Source organism: Suncus etruscus, chromosome 9 (assembly GCF_024139225.1).
Source record: "Suncus etruscus isolate mSunEtr1 chromosome 9, mSunEtr1.pri.cur, whole genome shotgun sequence".
Lineage (NCBI taxonomy): Eukaryota > Metazoa > Chordata > Mammalia > Eulipotyphla > Soricidae > Suncus > Suncus etruscus.
Genome location: NC_064856.1, coordinates 52,139,345 through 52,165,011, shown reverse-complemented (window position 1 = coordinate 52,165,011; position 25,667 = coordinate 52,139,345). Strand labels below are relative to the sequence as shown.

Here is a 25,667-nt window from a genome sequence, read left to right as displayed (position 1 = left end):
CTTGGCAGTGCTCAGGGGACCCATATGGGATTCCAGGGATCAAAATCTGGTTGGCCACAGGCAAGACTAACACCTTACTCACTGTTCTATCTCTGGCCCCAAGTTGCTTTCAGTTTGGGGGTTGGGCCATACCCTGTGGTGCTTGGGATTGCCCCTTCAGGTGCCATTCATTGAACCCAGGACTTACACATGCAGCTCTTTTAATTGTATGTTTGGTTTCACTTATTCTTAAGATCAGGGTTCTTGTTAATTTTTGATTTGGGGCCATACCTGGGCAGTGGTCAGGGTTTACTCCTGACGCTGCTCTCAGGGATCATTTCTGGCTGGGTTTGGGGGGGCTATATGGAGTCCTGGGGATGGAACGCCGTTCACCTATAAACAAGGCAAGCGCTTTGCTTTCTGTACTATCTCTTTGGCCTCTTACTTTAGCATTTTTGTTTGTTTTGTTTGGGGCCTACACCCTGCAATTCTCTGAGCACCACTAGGAGTTATTTTGGACACATAACCAGGCATAGCTCCTGTATAATGCCAGGGTGGCTCAATACCAAAATAATAAATAATATTAAAACTTTTGTTTCGGGCCGGAGAGATAGCATGGAGGTAAGGCGTTTGCCTCTCATGCAGGAGGTCATCGGTTCGAATCCCGGCGTCCCATATATGGTCCTCCCGTGCCTGCCAGGAGCAATTTCTGAGCCTGGAGCCAGGAATAACCCCTGAGCACTGCCGGGTGTGACCCAAAAACCACAAAAAAAAAAAACAAAAAACAAAAAACTTTTGTTTCAACTTTGGGCCATATCTTCTCCTTCTTCATTCAGTTACCTCTCCTGGTTGGTGCAGGGGATCAAATGGAGTACTGGAGATCAAAATGGAGTTGACCATTTTTAAGCCCTTCCTGATGAACTATCACTCAGCCTTTATAACTTAATCTAGTTTGATTTTAATCTAATTTGGGGGTGTTGAAATGAGGTGTTTAAGGAAAAGCAAATAAAGCAAAGAGTGGAGGACTAAAGCAGAACAATACCTAATTAAAATGAGAACTTTTTTATAAAAATTAGGAAGTTTCGTACTCTCTGTTTATACTACAGCTTTTCCTGGAAAATCACGTGTGCTATTGAGGACTGAACTTGTTTTCCCATGCTTGCCAGGCATTCTCTTTACACCTTTGAATTATCCCTACCATAACATTTTAAAAGTTCATTCATGTTGGAGCTGGAGTGATAGTCTTAGGACATTTGCCTTATGTAGGGTTGACCAGGTTGAATCCCTGGCATCTTATATGAACCCCAAGCTGCCAGGAGTAATCCCTGAGTACCACCAGATATGGCCCCCAAATAAAAAACAAACCAACAACAATAAAAAGCACATCCTTGTTGTAGAATATATTGTACATTTCTTTTGAAACTGCTTCTGTTGGGAAATCACATTCATCATAAATTTTCTGTTGCTAAGAGGGAACCTCCTATGTGCTCTTCACGAAGGGAGCCCCAGGGTACTTCTCCCATAATATTGGATTAGTAAGACTACTGTAAGCACCCCAGGATGCAGTGTTTCTCAGACTCTGCAGTGGTGGGGATGTTTGGGGATATCTGGGTTACAGGCATGTTCATGTACCTGGCAATAATCGTGAACCATGTGATGCCAGAAATTGAACTGGTGTCAGCAACATGTCAGATATGTACTACGTACTAATCCCTGTATCATCTCTCAGTACTCATTGAGACATTTCTTTTGCAGGGGGGGAAATTCTTGATTACCTTGTTATTTTTTTTCTTGTGTCTATGTGAGGGATTGTCTTGAACTTTTCAAACTAAGCATCTACATTCATAAGGTTAATCTTGTTCAAGTACATTTATTTTTCTGATAATCTCTATTTACTCTTCAACCTTTTTCATGGAAGTTATGAAATTTCTTTTACTCCATACTCTAGTATACCAGAGGCAACTTGATTTATTTTTAATTGTTTTCATGTTGTTTAATATATTTTTCTGTATTCTATTCTTTTTAGACCCTGTTTGGCAATAACAAGCTTACTACATTTGGAACCAGCACAACCAGTGCTCCTTCATTTGGTACAGCCAATGGCGGGATCTTTGGTAACAAACCAACCCTGACTTTAGGAACCAATACAAACACTTCCAATTTTGGTACATATGAAAAGCAGGTTTGGCTTTCTTAAAGTTACCCTGACTTGGGGCCGGAGAGATAGTATGGCGAGCACTTGCTTTGCACATTGCTGGCCCAGGTTCAATCCCTGGAACCCTGTATGGTCCCTGAACTTGCCATGAGTGACCCCTGAGCACAGAGACAGGATTAAGCCCTGAGCACAGTCCAGTGTGGCCCAAAAACCAAACTAACTAAAGTTACATTGACTATATAACACACAATTCTCCTGATAAGATTGGGAGTATTTTAAAATTCTTAGGTAAACTGTGGCTCTGTAGGGTATCAGGAAAGGTTTAAAATAATGGATGTGGGTTGAGATTCTTTTTTTTTTTTTTTAATCTTTATTTAAACACCATAATTACAAGCATGATAGTAGTTGGGTTTCAGTTATCAGAACACCCCCCTTCACCAGTGCAACATTTCCACCACCGATGCCCCCGATCTCCTTCCTCCTCCACCCCTGCCTGTATTCGAGACAGGCATTCTACTTCTCTCATTCATTAACATCATGCTAGTTGTTAGTGTAAGTTATTTCCCTAATAGCATTCACCACTCTTTGTGGTGAGCTTCGTACTGTGAGCCACTCCTTCCGGCCCTTCACTCTATTGTCTCTGGGATTATTACAATAATGTCTTTACTTTTTAAAATTTGTTTTGTTTTGTTTTTGGGTCACACCCGGTGGTGCTTGGGCTACTCCTGGCTCTTCGCTCAGAAAGTCCTCTTGGCAGGCTCAGGGGACCATATGGGATGCCGGGATTCGAACCACTGTCTGTCCTGAATCAGCTGCTTGCAAGACAAACGACCCACTGCTATGCTATCTCTTTGGCCCCTACATTTTTTTTGGTAAAACCCATAGATGAGTGATGAGTGAGACTATTCTGTGTCTTTCTCTCCCTCTGACTTATTTCACTCAGCATAATAGGTTCCATGTACATCCATGCATAGGAAAATTTTATGACTTCATCTCTCCTGGCGGCTGCATAATATTCCATTGTGTATATGTACCACAGTTTCTTTAGTCATTCCTCTGTTGAAGGGCATCTTGGTTGTTTTCAGAGTCTGGCTATTGTAAATAGCGCTGCAATAAATATAGATATGAGGAAGGAATTTTTGAATTGTATTTTTGTGTTCCTAGGGTATGTCACTAATAGTGCTCTAGCTGGATCATATGGGAGCTCAATTTCCAGTTTTTTGAGGAATCTCCATATTGTTTTCCAGAGATTCTTTTGTTTCTTTGTTTTTGAGCCACACCTGGTTACGCTCAGGTGTCAGGGGTTACTCCTGGCTATGTGCTCAGAAATTGCTCCTAGGGCCTTCCATGCAGAAGGATGATAGTTCAAATCCTGATATCCCATATGGTCCCCTGAGCCCGCCAGGAGTGATTTCTGAGCATAGAGCCAGGAGTAACCCGAGTGCTGCCGTGTGTGGCCCAAAAACCAAAAAAAGAAAGAAAAAAAAGAAATCACTCCTGGCTTGGGAGACCATATGGGATGCCAGGGGATCGAACTGCAGTCTATCCTAGACTACTGCATGCAAGGTAGGCTTACCATTTGGCACCACTGCCTCGGCCTCTATTTTCCAGAGATTCTTTTTTTGTTTGTTTTTTATTTTTGGGTCACACCCGGCAGTGCTCAGGGGTTACTCCTGGCTCTATGCTCAGAAATCCCCCCTGGTAGGCACAGGAGACCATAAGGGATGCCGGGATCTGAACCACCATCCTTCTGCATGAAAGGCAAACGCCTTACCTCCATGCTCTCTCTCTGGCCCCTTTCCAGAGATTCTTAAAAGAGATTTAACTTGGGGCCGGAGAGAGAGCATGGAGGTAGGACGCTTACCTTGCATGCAGAAGGAGGGTGGTTCGAATCTCGACATCCCATATGGTCCCCCAAGCCTGCCAGGAGTGATTTCTGAGTTTATAGTCAGGGATAATCTCTGATTGCTGCTGGGTGTGACCACAAACAAACAAAAGAAAGAGAGATTTAACTTGACTATTCTCACTAATGTTCTCTCAACTACTTGCTTTGGATAAAATGGGCCCATACAACAAGTGCAGTAGTATGTTGTAGATTGTTGATTTTGTAATGGATGTAGTTTTCTTTTTTCAAATTACAGGAACATCAGTTTTGGATTATTTTATCAGTGATCCAGAACCACAAATGAAATCCATTTGATTACCATTTTGCTAGGTCAAGTTTTAAACAAGAAAATTAGAGTATAGCTGAGTTTAATGATCTATTTCTTTGTTGTCCTTGTTGGATTTTAGGCCACATCAGCTGTTTTCAGGGCTTACTCCTGGCGTTTTGCTCAGGAATCACTTTTCATAGGGCTTAGGACCATTTGTGGTGCTAGGGATCAAACCTGGGTCTGCTGCGTTCAAAGCAAACATATTCCGCACTGTACTATCACTCTGGCCCCAGAATGTAATGTAATTTTATGTTAGTCACTTGAATTATATACATGATAAAGTAGGGTGGATTTTTATGTTTGCTTGTGTGTGTGTGTTAATTTATGGTTGCATAATTCTTTTTTTAGTTTTTTATATGAATATATACAGTGCTTTGGATTGGTTGGTATCATCTTTAATTTGATATGCTTTACTAGTTCATGTGCTAAATTTAAATTGTCTTTTAGGAGATATAGTGGTGATACAGTGGGTAGTGCTCTTGCCTTGCACGTGACTGACCTGAATTTGACTCCTGGCACCATATTTGGCCTCTGGAGCCCCACCAGGAGTAGGCACTACTTGGCTTGGCCCAGAAAACAATAAATAAAGAAATAGGGGCCAGAGAGATAGCACAGTGATAAGGCATTTGTTTTGCATATGGCCTACCTGAGAGGGACCTGGTTTGATTCCTGGCATTTCATATGGGCTGTCAGACTGCCAGGGGCGATTTCGGAGTGCAGAGCCAGTAGTGACCCTTGAATGCTGCCAGGTATGTCCCAAAAACTAATCAGTCAACCAAAGAATAAATAAATAAAGTTTTTTTTTTAAAAAAAGGGGGCCGGGTAGGTGGCGCTGGAGGTAAGGTGTCTGCCTTGCAAGCGCTAGACAAGGAAGGACCGCGGTTCGATCCCCGGGTGTCCCATATGGTCCCCCCAAGCCAGGGGTGATTTCTGAGCACATAGCCAGGAGTAACCCCTGAGCGTCAAACGGGTGTGGCCCAAAAACCAAAAAAAAAAAAAAAAAAAAAGAAAGAAATAAAGTTGATTTGTCTTTGAAAAATTTCCTTGCATACAGTAATGTAAGTGCTTCACTATAATTTTGTTAAATGAATTAAAGAATGAACGTGGTGGGGCTCTGAAAGAAAGGATTCTTTAAAATCCAGATTGGTTTGAAGTATTTTTAGTTTTGGAGCCACACCTGATGGCACTCAAGTGTTACTCCTAGCTCTATGCTCAGGAATCACTTCTAACAACCTTGCAAGACCATATGGGAAGCCAGGGATCAAACCCAGGTCATCTCTGTGCAAGGCAAACACCCTACCCACTGTACTACTCTTCCAGTCCAACAAGTTTTGTTTTAATCTTTGGTGAACTTCACTATCATGGAGGGATCCAGATATAAATGAAGCTTTATGCAATATTTCTAATTTTTGTTTGTTTTGGGATCATATCCAGTGGTGCTTAGAATTTAATCCTGGCACTAAGCTAAGGATCTATAGGTGGTGCTCAGGATTAAACCATGGTTGACTATGTGCGAGAGAAGTAGCCTACTTACTGAATTATCTTTCTGGTCCCTAAGGTTCCTATTTTGTGGGAAGCTGTCAACTTTAATTTTGTGAATAGACATAAACTGATTTTAAAATAAAAGATCTGGAAATTGAATAAATTATTCAGAGATTTGGAGCTTTGTTGTTAGTTTTATATTACCCAGTATAGGATTATGTTTTATTGTGGCAGTGATTATAATTAGGAAGGTATAGTTTGGGATACTTAGTAAAATTGCTGTGGCCAAATCCTTATTCTCTAGAGTTAAGAACTCAATTTTTCATTTATTTTATGTTTTTAGTGAAGTATAATGTGTTTTGTTTTGTTTTTTTCTGTTTTTTTGTTTTGTTTTGTTTTGTTTTGTTTTTGGGTCACACCCGGCAGCGCTCAGGGGTTACTCCTGGCTCTATACTCAGAAATCACTCCTGGCAGGCTCAGTGGACCATATGGGATGCCGGGATTTGAACCACCGATCTTCTGCATGCAAGGCAAACGCTTTACCTCCATGCTATCTCTCCAGCAGTATGATGTTTTTATTTAGAAATATTTACTTAGAGAATGTGAGGGGGGAGTGATGGGCACTGGAGAACTTTGTATTCAAGAAAGAAAACAGGCTTCTTGAAAAATGCCTAAAGTACATAACTTAGGTAATGTAGATGAAATCTTTCAAGGTGAAAAATGTGTTTAGTACATTTTAATAAGTAAATAATAAGTAACTAATAAAATTGCTTCAGAAGAAGAATAATAGATACTATGTCAGCATTGGTTGGTGATGCCTTACAATGTGAAGATTCTCTGAGTATTGCTAATATTTTGGTGGGGGAGGCCAGAGCAATAGCACAGCGGTAGGATGGTTTGCCTTGCACGTGACCAACTGACCTGACCTGGACGACTGACCCGGCTTTGATCCCTGACATCCCATATAGTCCCCTGGGCCTGCCAGGAGCGATTTTTTTTTTTTGGCGGGGGCTACACATGGCAGCACTTGGGTTACTCCTGCTCTGTGCTCAGAAATAGCTCCAGGCAGGCACAGGGGGACCTTGTGGGATGCCGGGACTCAAACCACCGTTCATTCTGGATCGACTGCTTGCAAGGCAAACATCCTACTGCTGTGCTGTCTCTTTGGCTCCAAGGAGCGGTTTCTTTTATTCTTTTTTTTTTTTTTCTTTTTGTGGTTTTTGGGTCACACCCGGCAGTGCTCAGGGGTTACTACTGGCTTCATGCTCAGAAATTGCTCCTGGCAGGCACGGGGAACCATATGGGATGCCTGGATTCGAACCGATGACCTTCTGCATGAAAGGCAAACGCCTTATCTCCATGCTATCTCTCAAGCCCCAAGAGCGATTTCTGAGCTCGGAGCCAGGAGTAACTTTGGAGCACTACCAGGTATGGTCCCAAACGAAACAAAACAAAATGATTTTGCCAGGCATATCCTTTTGTTTTTTTGTTGTGTTTGGGCCACACTCAGTGATGCTCAAGGATTGTTTCTGGTTCTACAATTAGGATTTATTTTTGGAGGTGCCTGGGATTTGGGGGTTGTACCTGGGTTGCTTTGCAAGACAGACTCCCTATGTGCTGTACTAGCTATCTGGCCCTAGGCTGGGCAGATTTTACCCAAACCAGACTTACATCATTGGTTCTTCCCCTGCTACTTGCTATCTCTATGAAAGAGAGGGTATTTTGGTTTTTGAGCCACACTCAGTGATGGATTTGGAGTTGCTTCCAGAGGTCCTACATGCGCAGAATGCTCGTGAGTCCTGTAAACTATGGCTCTAGCTCTACGTAAGATTTTTATTTTTTATTTTTTTGGCTCACACAGGCAGCACTCAGGTTTTTCTCCTCCTGGCTCTATGCTCAGAAATCGCTCCTGGCAAGCTTGGGGGACCATATGGGATGCCAGGATTTGAACCACCGTCCTTCTGCATGCCAGGCAAATGCCCTACTTCATGCTATCTCTCTAGCCCCTACATAAGATTTTTTAAAACTATTATTTTGTTTTGAATTAATGTCTAATTGAAATAAAGCATACATATATAATGTAATGATTCAATATGCATATGCTTTTTGATAGGCTTTTTGAAATTAATCACGATCTCATCAATATTTGTTAATTTATAACGTCACAAAAATCTTTTTTGTGTGTAATTTTAAGATACCAGCATTATTTATTGGTACTTACCTGTTTCTGGCTTTGTGCTCAGGAGTGAATTCTGTCAATGTGTTTGGTGCTGAGGTTCAAACCTTTGTTAATTTTATTGCAAAGCAAGCACCATAACTCCTGTAATTTCTGGCCCTGATTTTCTTTTTCTTTTGGGGCATGGAGTGGGACAGAGACTGATGGCTGGGAAGGCCTAACAAATCCTGGGAACCATTTATAACAGTGGCCTGAGTGTGGACTGGAAAATTAAATGCTCTGTCCCAGGCGTGCTGACTACAAGGGCCACATCTAGTGTTATTTGGGAGGATACCAGGTATGAACTCAGCTATCTCCCTCGTGGCTCTAAGATCTCATTTTCAAATATACAGTGGAACATATTAACTATAGATAGTATGTTATATATTATGTCTCAGTGATTTTCACTTGAATGTTTGTACCTTTTGACCATCTTCAGATTTGAACATTACCTTTCTATGGAACTTACTATTATTTTCTCTTTGAATCTTGTTTTTTTTGGGGCCAGAGCAATAGCATAGCAGGTAGGACTTTTGACTCACACGGCCAACTCGGGTTCGATCCCAGGCATCCCATATGGTCCCCTGAGCCTGCCAGGAATGATTTCTGAGCACAGAGCTCAGGTCTTACTGGGTCTGCGGTCAGTGATCACCTCTATCTTGCTCAGGGGAACCATATGGGTTACCAGAGATCAAACTTGGGCCAGCTCTGTGCAAGGGAAGATTCCCTATTCACTGTATTTTATGTAGATATAATTTACATTTCCCTTAAGACTGATATTAAATATCTTTTCATTACCCATTGACTAGATGTCAACGGAGGAGGCTCAGTTGTAGGGGTACATATCATATGTTTACAGATGATCTTAGAACATTCCAAAGATGTGTTACTAGTGTTATTTGTTGCTCCACCTCATTACTGGGCCCAAGCATTGAATTTTCCAGCCTAGATTCCTATTAGCCAGAAATGGTCCCCCAGACCCATTGAGCACTGTTTGGGAAGCACAAAAGTAGAAAAACAAAATTGTCTATTAAGGTACTCTACTCTGTAAGTCCTACTACTGAATTGCATCCTTGGTTTTCTACTACTTTTTTCTTCTTTTTTTGGTGGGGAGCACACCCAGTGATGCTCAGGGATTACTCCTGGCCATGTGCTCGGAAATCGCTCCTGGCTTGAGGGACCATATGGAACACTTGGAATATTGAACTGCGATCTGTCCTAGGCTAGCACAGGCAAGGCAGACACCTTACCACTTGTACCACCGCTCCTGCCCGCTCCTGCTCCTTTTTTTTTCTTTTTTGGACCACACCTGGTGGTATTCAGAGTTTAGTTCTGCCTCTAGGCTGAAGGATCATTCCTGAAGGTGCCTTTGGGACTTGTGACTGTAGTGCAGTCACCTGATCCATGTACTATTTACTCAACCCCACCCCAGTGGGGGGAGGCACACCTTGTAATGCTAAGGGATTGTTCTTGGTTGGGTATATTTGTGTGTGTGTGTGTGTGTGTGTGTGTGTGTGTGTGTGTGTGTGTGTTTTATGTTATATATGGGTTTTTATTTTATTTTTTTATTATTTTGGTTTTTGGGTCACACCTGGCAGCGCTCAGGGACCACTCCTGGCTCCATGCTCAGAGATCATTCCTGGCAGGCTCAGGGATCATATGGGATGCCGGATTTGAACCAATGACCTTCTGCATGCAAGGCAAATGCCTTACCTCCATGCTATCTCTCCGGCCCCTTTAGTTGTTAACTCTTGGGGGAATGTTAGGGCCACATCTAGTGGTGCTCAAGGATTATTCCTGGCATTGCAATCAGGAATCATTCCTAATAGTGCTTGTAGACCATATGGGATGCCAGGAATCAAACCCAGGTTTGCCTCATGCAAGGCAAATACCCTACCCACTGTGCTGTTGTTCTGGCACCTAGAGTTACCGGTAACTTTGTTTTGTTTTTTGGGTCATACCCGGCAGCGTTCAGGGGTTACTCCCGGCTCTACGCTCAGAAATCGTGCCTGGCAGGCCTGGGGGACCATATGGGATGCCAGGATTTGAACCACTATCTTTCTGCATGCAAGACGAACCTCCTACCTCTATGCTATCTCTCTGGCCCCTAAAGTTAACTCTTTTGCACACATTTTCTTCCATTCATTTAAGTGCCTTCACATTTATTTATTTATTTTTGGTTTTGGGGTCACACCTGGCAGCGCTCAGGGTTTACTCCTGGCTCTATGCTCAGAAATTGCCCCCAGCAGGCTCGGGGGACCATATGGGATGCCGGGATTCGAACCACCATCCTTCTACATGCAAGGCAAATGCCTTACCACTGTGCTATCTCTCTGGCCCCACCTTCACATTTTACCATTTCCTTACCTTGGTAGAAACTTTAGTTTGATTTAACTCATTTATTTTTGCTTTCATGGCCCTTACTAATACAACAGCAGCGAGATCATTATTATTATTATTTTTGTTTGTTGTTTGTTTTTGTTTTTTTTCCGGCCACACCCATTTGCTCAGGGGTTACTCCTGGCTAAGCGCTCAGAAATTGCCCCTGGCTTGGAGGGACCATATGGGACACCAGGGGAATAGAATCGCTGTCCTTCCATCTCACCGGCCCCACGAGATCATTATTAACATGCATTCTCCCTAAATTTTTTTTCCAGGAGTTAGGTTATTGTTCAGATTATTTCATTCAAGACTTTAATTCAAAACAAAAGCTTTAATTCATTTTGTCTTTATGTTTGTATTGGATGTAGAATAATAATTTGTTTTCATAAATAAAATGACTGTCCAGTGTTTTTAATTTGTTAAGTGAAGAACCTGTCTGTTTCTGTTGTATAATTATGGCCCCTTTGTCATTGACTGTTAGCTAAATAATATGTAATTTTAATTTAAAAAGATGATAAAGTTTTGACAGTAAGAATTACTGGAAATGTGAACTGTAAACATTAAATTAGGACTTAATTTCTCTCCTATGTGTTTGAAGTAGCTCACAAATACTGGCATCTGCTGTCTATGGAATGGCAAGATCTTTTCTGAGAAAATTTTTTTGTTTTTGGTTTTTTGGGCCACACCCGGCATTGCTCAGGGGTTACTCCTGGCTGTCTGCTCAGAAATAGCTCCTGGCAGGCACGGGGAAAAAATGGGATGCCGGGATTCGAACCAACCACCTTAGGTCCTGGATCAGCTGCTTGCAAGGCAAATGCCGCTGTGCTATCTCTCCGGCCCCTTCTGAGAAAATTTTAATCCAAAATGGAAACTCATCTCTTTTATTTTTTGATTTTTGGGTCACACCAGCAGTTCTCAGAGTTACTTCTGGCTCTGTGCTCAGAAATTGCTCCTGGAAGGCTCGGGGGACCATATGGGATGCTGGGGATCGAACCCAGGTCTGTCCTGGGTCAGTAGCATTTTACAGTTAAGCCACACCCTGATTTTTGGAGATATTTTCTACACTTTATTTTCTTTGGATCACTTCCCCTTTGTGGAACCTTCTTAAACAATTTGAAGTGTTTTACAAAGAGGGTTTTCTGGTCAGTAATTGACATTTCTTATCAAAAACATAATTGGGCCTGTTTGATAGAACAGTGGATAGGATTTTTGCCTTGCATGTGGGTGACCCGAGTTTCTCCCAGCACCCCATATGATCCCCCTGAGCTGCCAGGAGTGAATCTGAGTGTAGATTGTTCTGGAGTAATTACTGAAAACACAAATGTAGGTTCCCCCACATCCAATAAAGCATGATTTTTAAATATATATATTTAAAATTCAAAAGAGGTAGACAGTCTGAACATAAGACATATGGTTGATTTAATTTAGTGGTTTTTGTTTTATTTGGGGGCCACATCCAGAGGTGTTTAGGGCTTACTCCTGGTTCTGTACTCTGGAACCATTCCTGGTAGGTTTTGGGGATTGCATAGGGCTAGTCTCTCTCTCTCTCTCTCTCTCTCTCTCTCTCTCTCTCTCTCTCTCTCTCTCTCTCTCTCTCTCTCTCTCTCTCTCTCTCTCTCTCTCTCTCTCTCTCTCTCTCTCTCCTCTCTCTCTCTCTCTCTCTCTCCTCCTCTCTCCTCACTCTCTCTCTCTCTCTCCCTCTCTCTCTCCCCTCCCTCCCTCTCCCTTTCTCTCTCTCTCTCTTTCTCCCTCCCCCCCTCCCCTCTCTCTCCTCTCTTTCTTCTCTTCCCCATCTTGGGTCTCACCCGGTGGCGCTTAGGGGTTACTCCTGGCTCTGCGCTTAGAAATTGATCCTAGCAGTCTCTAGGGAACATATGGGATGCTGGGTTTTGAACCACTTGCATGTAGGGCACAGACCTTACCTCCATGCTATCTCTCCGCCCCCCCCCTCTTTTTCTTTCTGTCTCTTTACTCCTGTCTGTTCATCCAGAAATCACTCCTTGTGCTTGGTGGACCACATGGGGTTCTAGGATTAAATCTGGGTCAGTTGTACACAAGGAAAAGTTCCTTACCTGCTGTACTCTTTTCTGCTAAAATATTGATCTTGTTTTTAATTATTTATTGGTATTTGGGCCACACAGGTCTTACTTAAAGCTCTGAACTCAGGGATCACTCCTGTTGGGACTCCAAGGAATATATGAGGTCCTGGGGATTGAACCTAGGTTGGCTGTATACAAGGCAAATGACCTACCCACTGTACTGTCACTCCAGCCCATTGACAATTGATTTATAGAGGATACTATCATAGGCTATCTCTTTTATGGTGGATCTATAATGAAGGAGGATGATTTGTTTATTTTCATCATCTGATAATGAAAGTTTAAGACAACATTCATAGGTTAACTTTTTAAAATATTAACTAGAATGTCTTGAGTACTCCTTTGAGTTAATTGTGATACCATTAAAGTTCCTCACATGTGATCACATATCACACATATCAAAATCACTTGGAAGGTTTTCTTTTACCAGTTAAGCATGAGGCATTCAGTAGATACTAGCTTTAAGCCTTACAATATGAATTGCCCAAAGCTCAAGCATTTAGTTTGCTTTATTTTCTATTGGATTTTATTCGATATTGATTTCATATATCTTATCTGGAATATAATTATATAAACATGCTGTTTACAGGCATCAGTTTTCCATCTTAAAAATTAATAGCTTATCATTTAGGATTTCTAAATACTGATCACTAGAGAATGTAAAACTTAAAGAGTCACACTGTTTAAAACAAATCTTTTGTATAGGGAACTGAAAGTGGTTTTTCAAAAAGTACATTTTACTCATTCTTTTGTCCTTCTAGGTTTTGGCACAAATACTGGTGGAACAACTCTTTTTGGAAATAAAACGGGACCTGGGACTCTGGGAACTGGACTTAGTACCGGATTTGGAACAGGTAAGATAAACCATGAAATTTAGAAAATGATACAACTTGACTTTGTTGTTGTTTTTGGGTCACGCCCAGATGCACTTGGGTTCTGGCTCTATGCTCAGAAATTACTCCTGGCAGACTTGGGGTATCATTATTGGATGCCAGGAATCAAACCTGAATTGGCCATATGCAAGGTAAATGCCGCACCAGCCATGTTACTGTTCTGGACCCACAACTTGACTTTTTAATCGCTAGAACTTAACACCCTTGCCTGATCGTATATTTGGAAGTAAAAGACCTAAATTTCTTCTTTTGGGGGGGGTGTATTTGGGTTTTTTGGCCACATCTGGTGACTGACGCTCAGGTCTTACTCCTGACTATATGCTCAGAAATCACTCCTGGCTTGGGAGACCATATGTATGGGACCCTTAGACGTGGGGTGGGGGTGGGGTCGAACCTCGGTCCATCCTAGGTCAGCTGCGTGCAAGGCAAACTCCCTATCACTGTGCCACAGCTCCGGCTCCAAAGACCTAAATTTTTATTTTCACAGATGGTATTTATTATTTCCTTAGCTATTCTTTGCTCTGTCCAGCACCAAGAATTAACATTACAGTGTTAATTCTATTTACTTATTATTCATTTATGGGTTTTTTATTTTTGGCATCTGGTGGTGCTAAGGGCTTACTATTCACTCTGCACTCAGGAATTACTCCTGTAGTGTTGGAGGAACATACGAGATTCTGGGGATCAAATCCAGATTGACTGCCTGCAAGACAGGTGCACTACTGCTGCGCTATTTCCAGCATCTTTAATTTTGCACGGGGAAAAAACCCCTAGCTCTGATACATACAAAGCATGTACTTTACCAATAATCCACATTCCCAGCCTTTTGCCCTCTGTCTTTCAACCCTTTTGCAAATAATATGTTCTGAGGTAGAATTGCTATTTCTGATATTTTTAGTATTTTATTTATTGTCTTTGGACCACTTCTGACAATGTCCAGGCCTTACACCTGGCTCTGTACTTAAGGAATACTGGCGGGCCTGAGGAGATCATATATAGTGTTGGAAATTACACTCTGGTGGATCATGTGCAAGGAAGCACTTTATCCACTGTACTTTCTCCAGCCCCTGTCATCAGTATTTAATGTGTCTTGCCACTATGATGACATGTACTTTCAGTATTCCTGTGTAAACTTTGTAACAGACTTGAGAATTTAACCATATATCAGGTAAGCTTTATAACCCTAATAAGACAACACCAAGTATTCTTGCTGAATAAACAAACACTCAAGTTTTGCAAGGTTTGCATATCTGTGTCTGGAATCACTCCTCACAATTCTAAGGGGACTTGTATGTGTTGTTAGGAATTGAACCTGGTTAGCTTTGTATAAGGCAAGTGCCCTACCTACCACTGGCCCTGAATAATTGCTGTAATAAATACAATTTAGCAATAGTTACACATACCATTCTATTTAATTTTCCAACACATCTGACCATGGGGGCTGGGCATCAAACGCAGGTTGCCTGTATACTAGGTAAGCATCTACTCACTACACTTAGATCTTTGTCCCCTACTTTTAAAAATGTGTGGTGTTTTTGTTTTGTTTTTTGTTTTTTTTTTTTAGAATGAGCCCATACCTGTTAAAGTGCTCAGGGCTTGCTTCTGACCACTCAGGGATTACTTCTGCTGGGTTCAGGGGACCATATGGAATGCTGGAAGTGAAACCCTGGTTGACAGCGTGCAAAACAAACACTGCCTGCTGTATTTTCCCTTCAACCCGCAAAATGATTTTTTTGTTTGTTTGTTTTTGGGTCATACCTGAGCGGTACTCAGGGATTACTCCTGGCTCTTTGCTCAGAAGTAGCTCCTGGGAGGTTTGGGGGACCATATGGGATGCTGGGATTCTTACCATCGTCCATCCTGGATCGACTGCTTGCAAGGCAAATGCCCTACCACTGTGCTATCTCTCCGGCATTAAATGTGAATGTTTTGAAAGATTTAAAACCTTGTAAGACTTTTTATGATACTGCTTTTATCTGTGAAATAAGAATGATAGAAAATTTGGCTAGACTTTTTATTTTTCAAATGTGTTCATATATAAACCAAAAATATATATGTATAAATATAAGTATGTATGTATATATGTGATTGTTACATAAAAATGTTAACTTTTGGGGGTGGAGAGATAATACAGCGGTAAGGCCTTGTCTTGGAAGCAGCCAATCCAGGACAGAGGGTGATTCAAATCCCTGCATCCCATATGGTTATCTGTGCCTGTCAAGAGTGATTTCTGAACAGCGTAGAGCCAGGAATAACTCCTGAGTGCTGGCGGATGTGACCCTAAAACAAAAACAAAAAAACTATACTGGATTTACCAGTAGTTTATATTTTAATGACTAATACAGCCATGCACATGGCTTAGCTGGATATTAGTTTTCTATAGTTTAACTTAAGTTTAACTAAATAACATGACCTTGTGCTTGGTTTCTCTGAGTATTAATTTATTGGAAATCTATGATGATTATGATACTGATAGTTTGAAGTGTTAAGCTGTGTTATTTTAATATTTGTTAATTAGTTTTATTATTTGTATAAAGTAGTTTAACATTATCACTTGTTAGGAAACTGAAGCATGGAGAGGTTAAGTATTTTTCCTATGATGCTAAAACACTTTGTTGAATGATCATTATGAAGTTTCCAAATTATATTTTTAAGTAACTCATTTCTGGCACAATACTAAAAGGTTCCTCTCCTATAGTGTTTTTTCCTTTTCTCTTGTCTCCATAGCTCTTGGTGCTGGACAGGCTTCATTGTTTGGGAATAACCAATCTAAGATTGGAGGGCCTCTTGGTACAGGAGCCTTTGGGGCTACTGGATTTAATCCTGCAACAGCAACTTTGGGCTCTGGAGCCCAACAAGCCCCAGTAGGTAAGTTTTAGTCACTTTGAAAGGCTATCCTCAATTTTTTGTGGGGGTACAATAAGGATTTGTTTCTTGAGTGTTGTCTCATAGTATATATGATAGAGGGAAAGAAAATATAATTGTGAGACTTGTTAAATAAGTCACAGGCTATTCATTCTACACTGTATGCTGAAAGATACTTTTATTTTACTCTCACCTATAGTCTTTTTTTTTTTTTCCTTTGGTTTTTGAGTCACACCTGGGAGCGCTCAGGGGTTACTCCTGGCTCTATACTCACAAATCTCTCCTGGCAGACTCGGGAGACAATATGGGACACCAGGATTCGAACCTCTGTCCTGCTGCATGCAAGGCAAACACCCTACCTCCATGCCATCTTTCCAGCCCCTCTCACCTGTAGTCTTATGTTGAATTACAAACTTTTTTTTCTTTTGTGGTGCCAGGGGCTCAGATAAGCAAGGCAAGTGCTGCCTCTGGCGAGGATTTAGAACTTTACAGATACAGATTTTATATATGTACTTTCAAATGGTGTTGTATCTAAAACACTGTCAAAGCTCAATAGCAAGATAACAACCCCTTCAGAAAATGGAGAGATCTCTGGTTGATTTTATTTTTATATGAAGTATAAATAATAAAGAAAGTTTAGACAGTCCCTAATGAACATAAGTCATGAGATACCAAAAGATCTGGGCACTGAGTGGCCAGATCTTTCATGAAATATTGGTGGAATGATTGGTGTAGAAACACTGCAAATAGAAAATGATTTCAATATTGTTATAAACTGTGAACCACACTGGGAAAAAATTGAGTATAGATTTGGAGTTGAGTGTTTGTGGATATGTGAAACTATACTCTTGAAACTTGCATGGTTTTTTTTAAACCATGTATTACCTCAATTAAACACACTAAGTGATGGAGTATTTACCTTATTTTATGTGAGGCCCTGGATTTGATCCCTAGCACATCTGACTTTAAGAAGTCATAAATTAGACAAACAAGGATCTAGCGCCTTAAAAAAATTAATTTGTCTCTGGGTCTGTTCTTGCTATTATTTTCCTTATCCTGAATATAAAATTCTGATAGGGGATTGGAATGGTAGGTGGTGCTACTGCTCCTAGGGCTCAGGTACTTTTCCTGACTGCCCAGATGTAGTGCCTGTGATTGGACCTAGGTTGACAGTTTGGACTTGGCAACTGCCTTAATCCCTCTAGTTTAAAAAAAATTTTATAGTGCCTTTAATGTGAAATTGGGGGCATGGTTTGGGTCTCACCAGCAATGCTGATTGAGTGGTAATATGGAGACTGGTGATCTGGAGAATGTTTCCTTTTAAATTTTACTTAAATAAGATGAGTATTAGTAAATGTATAAACACATTTAAGTCATGTCAACATGCTGCCTTTGCATTCTTTTTTTTTTTTTTTTTTTTGGCGGGGCCACACCCGGTGATGTTCAGGGGTTACTCTTGGCTATGCACTCAGAAATCGCTCCTGGCTTGTGGGACCATGTGGGACACCAGGGGATCAAACACCGGTCTGTCTTAGACTAGCGCTGGCCTTTGCATTCTTAGTATACTTCAAATTTATTTTGTTTGAGGGCTATGCCTAGCTGTACTCAGAATTAACTTCTCTGTGCTCAGGGATCACATCAAGCAGTGTCTAAGGGATCGTGGTACTGGGAATTGGACAGGGATCAGCAGAATGTGATGCAAGCTTCTTACTCTCTCTGCTTGCTATCTCTCTGACGCCAGGGTGATATTTTTAGTTCTGTTATTTTTACTTAATTAAATCAAAGATTATGTTGTTATTTCCACAAGCAAACAGTTTCATTTTTAATCATTTAACTTGGCCATCTGATTAAGGCACCATGATTTACATTATTCATAGTTTCATTTTATTTTAAAAAAATATAGGGAGGGAGGCATCATATTCAGCTATGTTCAGAGGTTATTCCAGACTCTGCACTCAAATTACTCCTGGTGATGGTTGAGTGACCATACGAGATGCTGGGAATTGAACCCAGGTCAGCTGAATGGAAGGAAAATGCCCTGCCAGCTGCACTATTTCTCTATTTCCCCTATCCTTATCATCTTGATGTGTCTTTTATCTGTTGTTGCATTTGAACCATAACTGCAGTACTTAGGGACTAATTCCAGTGCTTGCGTGGGAGTCATTCTTGGTATTGCTTGTGGCACTCTGGTTGAGATGAGTTAAATTCTTTACCTCCACAAGCAGAGCTTGGCACAGACTCTTTGAGCTATCTCCTAGTCCACCCACCACCATTTTTAGAGTTGCTAGCTTACTTTTTTTTTTTTTTAATTTTTGTTTTGTTTTGTTTTGCTGGTTCACACCGGGCAGTGCTCAGGGGTTACTCCTGGCTCTAAGCTCAGAAATTGCTCCTGGCAGGCACAGGGGACTATATGGGATGCCGGGATTTGAGCCACCATCCGTTCTGGGTCAGCTGCTTGCAAGGCAAATGCCCTACCGCAGAGCTATTTCTCTGGCCTCCCCCCCTTTTTTTTCTTTTGGGGCGTGGGGGTGAATCATACTTGGCAGTGTTCAGGGGTTATTCCTGGCTCTGTGCTCAGAAATTTTTCTTGTCAGGCTCGAGGACCATATAGAACCTGGAGATCGAACTCGGGTCTGTCTTGGGTCAGCCACTTGCAAGGCAAATGCCCTACTGCTGTGCTATCACTCAGGTTCTATTAGCTTACTTTTAATAAAGATAGTTTCTAAATCATTTTATTATGGATCAAATTTATTTGGATCAAATTTTCATAGTTGAGGGGACCAGAGAGATAGCACAAGGATAGGTCATTTGCCTTGCACACAGCCAGCCCAGGACAATTCCTGGCATCCCTTATGTTCCCCTAACCAGCCAGGGGCAATTTCTGAGTGCTGAGCCAGAAGTGCTGCTGGATGTGACACCCCCCCCAAAAAAAAAAAAAAGAACATCAGGTATAGCCCCTCCTGAAAAAAAATTTGTTTTGTTTTTGGGTCACACCCAGAGACGCTCAGGGGTCACTTCTGGCTCTGCACTCAAAAATTGTTCCTGGTAGGCTGGGCAACCATGTGGAATGCTGGGATTCCAGCCACCTACTGTCTGTCCTGGATCTGCTGCATGAAAGGCAATCGCCCTACTGCTGTGCTATCTCTCCAGACCTTGTAGTTGAAATTATTCGGTTAAAAGATATGAAGTGGGGCTTGGAGAGATAGCACAGCGGCGTTTGCCTTGCAAGCAGCCGATCAAGGACCAAAGGTGGTTGGTTCGAATCCCGGTGTCCCATATGGTCCCCCGTGCCTGCCAGGAGCTATTTCTGAGCAGACAGCCAAGAGTAACCCCTGAGCACCACTGGGTGTGGCCCAAAAACCAAAAAAAAAAAAATATGAAGTGGGTTGAAACAATAGTAGGGCCAAATTGGATTTGATCCCTGGCATCACTTATGGTCCCCTGAGTTAGCCAGGAGTAATTCCAGAGTGCAGAGGTCATGTTGGGGCCTCTATAAATAAAGTTGTAATAGGCATTCACTTAAAGCAAGCAGACCAAAACCACAGCAGGAGAACCAGGAGGTTTATTCACCAGTGGGCTAAGCTCAGACAGCCAGGGTGTCTGAGAACATCAGCAAAAAATAGTGATCTCGCAGCCTTCTGATTCTTACTTAGTATTATGTCAGCATTGTGGGAATGCACATACACCACAGTAACAAGTACAGAAAGGCCAACATAAGATAAGGAATTCTCCATAGTTACATCAAAGGAAGTTGAGTACAGCAAGGACATTAGAGGCACATGTGCATAATGACATAATATGCTACAGAGAGTTTCTTAAAATCAGCAATTTCTTAGTTTGAATGGAACAGAAAACTCATTCCTAAGTGCAGATAAGATGGGCGTCTAAAATTTTCCACCCACAAGTAAAATCATCTCTCTAAAGTACATGATAAATCAGTTAGACAAATCAAAGATACATAGCTGTACATCTTCATTATAACACAGAGCCAGATGTAACTCCTGAGCACTGCTGGGTGTAATCCCAGAACAATATATATGAAGCAGTATTTTATCTTTTTTTTTTTTTTTTTTTTTTGGTGTTTGGGCCATACCTGGTGGCACTCGGGTTACTTCTGGCTCTGTGCTCACAGATCACTCCAGGCAGGCACAGGGGGGGACCATATGGGATGCCAGGATTGGAACCAATGTAGGTCCTGGGTCGGTCTCTTGCAAGGCAAACGCCCTACCTCTGTGCTATCTCTCCGACCCTATCTGTTTTGTTTTGTTTATTTAATTAAACCAACTGGTAATATTGAAGTGAAAGTAAAACTTCGAATAGCTTTTCTCCAGGGACTCATCAAGTATTTCTCTAAGGATGTTTTAATGTCTTTGGCTTGTACCAATATATACCCAAATAAAGTTATGGTTTTTCTCATGAAATGCATATTGTATTTTTATTTTTCACATATTACTTTGCTCATTTTCTTAATAGTTTGCTTCCTTGATCCCCGATCAATTAATCGTTTTGAAGACTATGATATACTGCAAAGACCATTTGATTTCTAAATCGTTCAGATCCCTGCATTAACTTCTGTTTTCTTTCTATTTTTATAAAGCTTTGACAGATCCAAATGCCTCTGCTGCCCAGCAGGCTGTTCTCCAACAGCACATCAATAGTCTGACATACTCACCTTTTGGAGACTCTCCTCTGTTCCGCAATCCCATGTCAGACCCAAAGAAGAAAGAAGAGGTAAATTTTGTTTGGTGGCACTGGGACTTTAGGTGATCATCGTAGTGAATGCACCTGTTCTTAACATCTAAGTCCCTGGGCCCGGAGATATAGCACAGCGGTGTTTGCCTTGCAAGCTTCCGATCCAGGACCTAAGGTGGTTGGTTCGAATCCCGGTGTCCCGTATGGTCCCCCATGCCTGCCAGGAGCTATTTCTGAGCAGACAGCCAGGAGTAACCCCTGAGCACCACCGGGAGTGGCCCAAAAACCAAAAAAAAAAAAAAAAACAGAAAAACATCAAAACATCTAAGTCCCTGAAATTTTGTAATACTGTAAGCTAAGGGGATCTTTCATATTGGGTTCAGCACTTACTCCTGGCTCTTATCTCAGTAGTTGCAAGACCTTGCATTGTATAAGTTGTGATTAGATGAAATTTATGCTACCAGTATAGCAAATTCTTAGTTGCATAATCATATGCATGTTATTTGTTCATCACTGAATGAAAATAAACAAGAACTCTTTAAATTTGCTATCTAATGAGGAAATTCACATTTGTTTAATTAAATTTGCTTCTAGCTTAATTTAGTATGTACCGCAATAGGATACAGCCCATCAACTCATTGAATCATTGGCTCAGTTGCTCAAGAATAATTTGGGCATGGGGAGGCCTCCTGAGCATCATTTTGGAGCACCTTCTTATTAACTACCCCAAAAATGCCTGTTAGCATGTGCCTGTACACATACAAATCAAATGTTGTCATCTTTGTTTTCTGTGACTGGAGGCTTTTAAGAGCTAGGAATTTCTCAGTTACAGAGATACTTGAAGTTGGTCTTCTCGTTTTAAGTTACCTTTATGCTTTTGTTTTTCAGAGATTGAAACCAACAAATCCAGCAGCCCAGAAGGCTCTCACTACACCCACTCACTATAAGCTAACACCCCGTCCTGCTACCAGAGTTCGACCAAAAGCTTTACAAACCACAGGCACAGCCAAGTCACACCTTTTTGATGGACTTGATGATGATGAACCATCCTTAGCCAACGGAGCATTCATGCCCAAGTGAGTAAATGTGAAATGATAATTTAAACTACTAATATTTTATTTACAGATGCACTACATCAGGAGTCCTCAAACTTTTTAAACAGGGGGCCAGTTCACTGTCCTTCAGACTGTTGAAGGGCCAGATTATAGTAAAATAAAAAATTATGAACAAATTTCTATGCACACTGCATATATCTTATTTAGAAGTGAAGAAACAAAATGGGAATAAATACAGTATGTGGCCCGCGGGCCGTAGTTTGAGGATCATTGCGACTACATTGTTGATTGTTCTCTATCTTTTGTTTTGGGGCCACGTCTTAACAGTGCTTTGGGACTACTCTAGTGTATCATTCTTGGTGATGTTCACTGGGAAGACTTTTTGTTTGTTTATATTTGGGTCACACCATTAGTGGTCCAGGGTTATTCCTGTCTCTGCACTTAGGAATCACTCCTTGTAGGCTTAGGAGACCATATGCTATGCCAAGGATCAAACCTGGCAAGCATCCTAGCTTGTACTAATGTTCCAGCCCCCACAGAGGAGACTTTTTGGCATAAGGGTTTGAACATGGGCCTCCTATTTGTAAAGCACATATTCCAGTCTATTGAGCTATCTCTCTGACCCACTGTACAGTAAATATTATGGCTCTATGTTATGGGGCCACACCTAGCACTGCTGGGGCACAAAGACCACTCACAGTAGTATTGGGGACCTTAAATATGCAAGGCAAGGTTTTACTGCTTGAGCAACATTCCAGGTCCCTTTCAAATTTTTTTTTGTCTCCATTTGACTTTGCATTTAGTTTTTTAATTGTTTGGTCCATTCCCAGTAGTACACAGGGAGCATGCAGTGGTAGGGATCAAACTCAGATCTGCATGCAAAGAAAAACGAGGGAGGAAGGAAAGAAAAGAAAGAAAAACAGAAAAAGAGAGAGAGAGAGAGAGAGAGAGAGAGAGAAAGGGAAGGGAAGGGAAGGGAGGGGAGGGGAGGGGAGGGGGGAGGGGAGGGGAGGGGAGGGGAGGGGACAGAGATGGGGATAGAACATGAATTCAGGTCAGCCGCGATCTTAGTCTCCAGCCATCTGATTGAAATCTCTGATCATTGTAGTCTTGATTCTTTTTTTTTTTTTTGGGTCACACCCAAGAGCGCTCAGGGGTTACTCCTGGCTCCAGGCTCAAAAATCTCTCCTGGCAGGCTCAGGGGGACCATATGGGATGCCGGGATTCAAACCAATGACCTTCTGCATGAAAGGCAAACGCCTTACCTCCATGCCATCTCTCTGGTCCCTGTAGTCTTGATTCTTATGATATGTAAGCCTGTTATAAATCGACTGGAACATTTTAGATATTTAGATTTTTTTGTTGTTTTTGTTTTAATTTGAGGCCACACCCTGTTTCTGTGCTCAGAAATTACTCCTGGAAGGCAAATTCCCTACCCGTTGTGCAATCGCTCTAGCACCACATATTTAGATATTTGTAATGATTTGACTATCAGGTTTTTTTTCTCCTTATTTTAAAAGTCTCATTTTGGATTTTTTTCCCCCCAACAAAAATCTATTCGCCGACTCTCTTGGTGGGGGAAGCAGTCAGGTGCTAGGACATTAGAAGCCCACTTGTGACTCTTCACAATGTTTCCTAGGCCCTGTTTATGCATCTTCCCAGGTCACCCCAGCTATAGTATCATATTGACCTACTTTCTTCAAAGCAGCAAGTCGAGTTCTGTGGAGATTGCAAAAAAGGAAAGAAAGAAAATGTTCAAAAAGAGATGACATGAGAGAGTTGAAATATAAGACATAATGTGCTGACTAATCTAGGTGTTTAGATAAATGCTCAGCAGTTCCAGAATGGATGAATATTTTCAAGGAAACTTGTCAAATTGGTTTGAATGCATTTAGTTCTTTTCTGTTGTTTTTGTTTTTGGCTCACATCTAGCAGCGCTCATTGTTTGCTCCTGGCTCTGTGCTCAGAAATCGCTCCTGGCAGGCACAGGGAACCAGATGGGATGGGATGGGATGCCGGAATTCAAACCACCATCTGTCATGGATCAGCTGCATGCAAGGAAAACACCCTACTGCTGTGCTATCTTACAGGCCCCGAATGTAGTTAGTTTTATTCTTGCAGACATGACTGATTTGAGAGACCACACATGCTTCATATTACAGGAAGCATTTGCAAACAAATTGTTAGAGCGCTTGTAGATACTTAGAGTGAACACTGTGAGCACCTTTTTTCTTCCAGGTTTTGTTTGTTTTGGTTTTGTTTCTTTTTTTATTTAGACTCCATAACTTACTGTATTGATAACGGCAGGGTTTCATGCATAATGAAATAATAATTTTTCTTTTTTTTGGGGGGGGGCAACACCCATTTGATGCTCAGGGGGTTACTCCTGGCTATGCGCTCAGAAATCGCCCCTGGCTTGGGGGGACCATATGGAATGCCGGGGGATCGAACCACAGTCCGTTCCTTGGCTAGTGCTTGCAAGGAAGACACCTTACCTCTAGCGCCACCTCACCGGCCCCAATGATTCTAATTTTTAAGAGTATGTATTAAGTAATTAACTATGCATAATTTCTTTGGTCTTCATTCACAGAAAGAGCATTAAGAAGTTGGTTTTGAAAAATCTTAACAATAGCAGTCTCTTTTCACCTGTTAATCGTGATTCAGAAGATCTCTCTTCGCCGGCTGAATTCCCAGAAAATGGAGAGAGGTAAACTGAATTCTGTTGGGGATTATTGCTTAGAGAACTCCATTATTTTTGTTTGTGTTTTTGTTTTGGGTCACACCTGGCAGCGCTCAGGAATTACTCATGACTGCGCTCAAAATTTGCTCCTGGCAGGCGTGGGGTGGGGGTGGGGACAAGACACCACTATGGGCTGCCTATTAACCATGGTCCATCCTGGGTCAGCTGTGTGTAAGACAAACTCCCTACCACTGTGCTATCTCTCTGGCCCCAACCCCATTATTTTGAAACATATTAAGCTTAGAATTTATTTTATGACATGCTGGGCCAGAGCCATGGCACTAGCTGAAGGGGAGTCTGCCTTACATGCTCTAATCTAGGACAAACCATGGTTTGCTTCTCCGGCATCCCATATGGTCGCCTGAGCCTGCCAGGAGGGATTTCTGAGAGCATAGCCAGGAGTAAACTCTGAGCATCACTGGGTGTGACCCTAAAAACAAAACAAACAAAAGGAATTTTTAGTCACTTTGAAAGTACAAAGTTATTCATATGATTTGTTGTGTGTGTGTTTTTTTTATGGTTTTTTTTTTTTTTTTTTTTGGTTTTTGGGTCACACCCGGTGGTGCTCAGGGGTTACTCCTGGCTGTCTGCTCAGAAATAACTCCTGGCAGGCACGGGGCACCATATGGGACACCGGGATTCGAACCAACCACCTTAGGTCCTGGATCGGCTGCTTGCAAGGCAAACGCCGCTGTGCTATCTCTCCGGGCCCGTATTTTTTTTTTTTTTTTTTTAATTTGTTTTGTTTTTGGGCCACATGCAGCAGCACCAGGGCACCAGGGATTACTCTTGGCTTTACGCTCAGAAATTGCTCCTGGCAGGCTCGGGGGGACCATATGAGATGCTGGGTGTCCTGGATCGGCTGTGTGCAAGGCAAACGCCCTACCACTGTGCTAT

The 25,667-nt window shown here is 41.8% G+C and overlaps 1 protein-coding gene across 2 annotated transcripts in view; it reads left to right on the top strand.

The window, feature by feature from the left end:
• The window catches only part of NUP98 (nucleoporin 98 and 96 precursor), a 90,714-nt gene that overhangs the window by 16,585 nt on the left and 48,462 nt on the right, over positions 1–25,667 (top strand). The window contains exons 9-14 of one of the 2 annotated variants that reach the window (XM_049780249.1): positions 2,006–2,093; positions 13,287–13,379; positions 16,146–16,286; positions 20,881–21,014; positions 21,864–22,051; positions 24,621–24,737. In XM_049780249.1, coding sequence (XP_049636206.1) covers positions 2,006–2,093; positions 13,287–13,379; positions 16,146–16,286; positions 20,881–21,014; positions 21,864–22,051; positions 24,621–24,737 — 761 coding nt within the window. Of the gene's footprint in view, positions 1–2,005; positions 2,145–13,286; positions 13,380–16,145; positions 16,287–20,880; positions 21,015–21,863; positions 22,052–24,620; positions 24,738–25,667 lie in introns of both variants that reach the window. The other variant, XM_049780248.1, reaches the window with a different exon arrangement.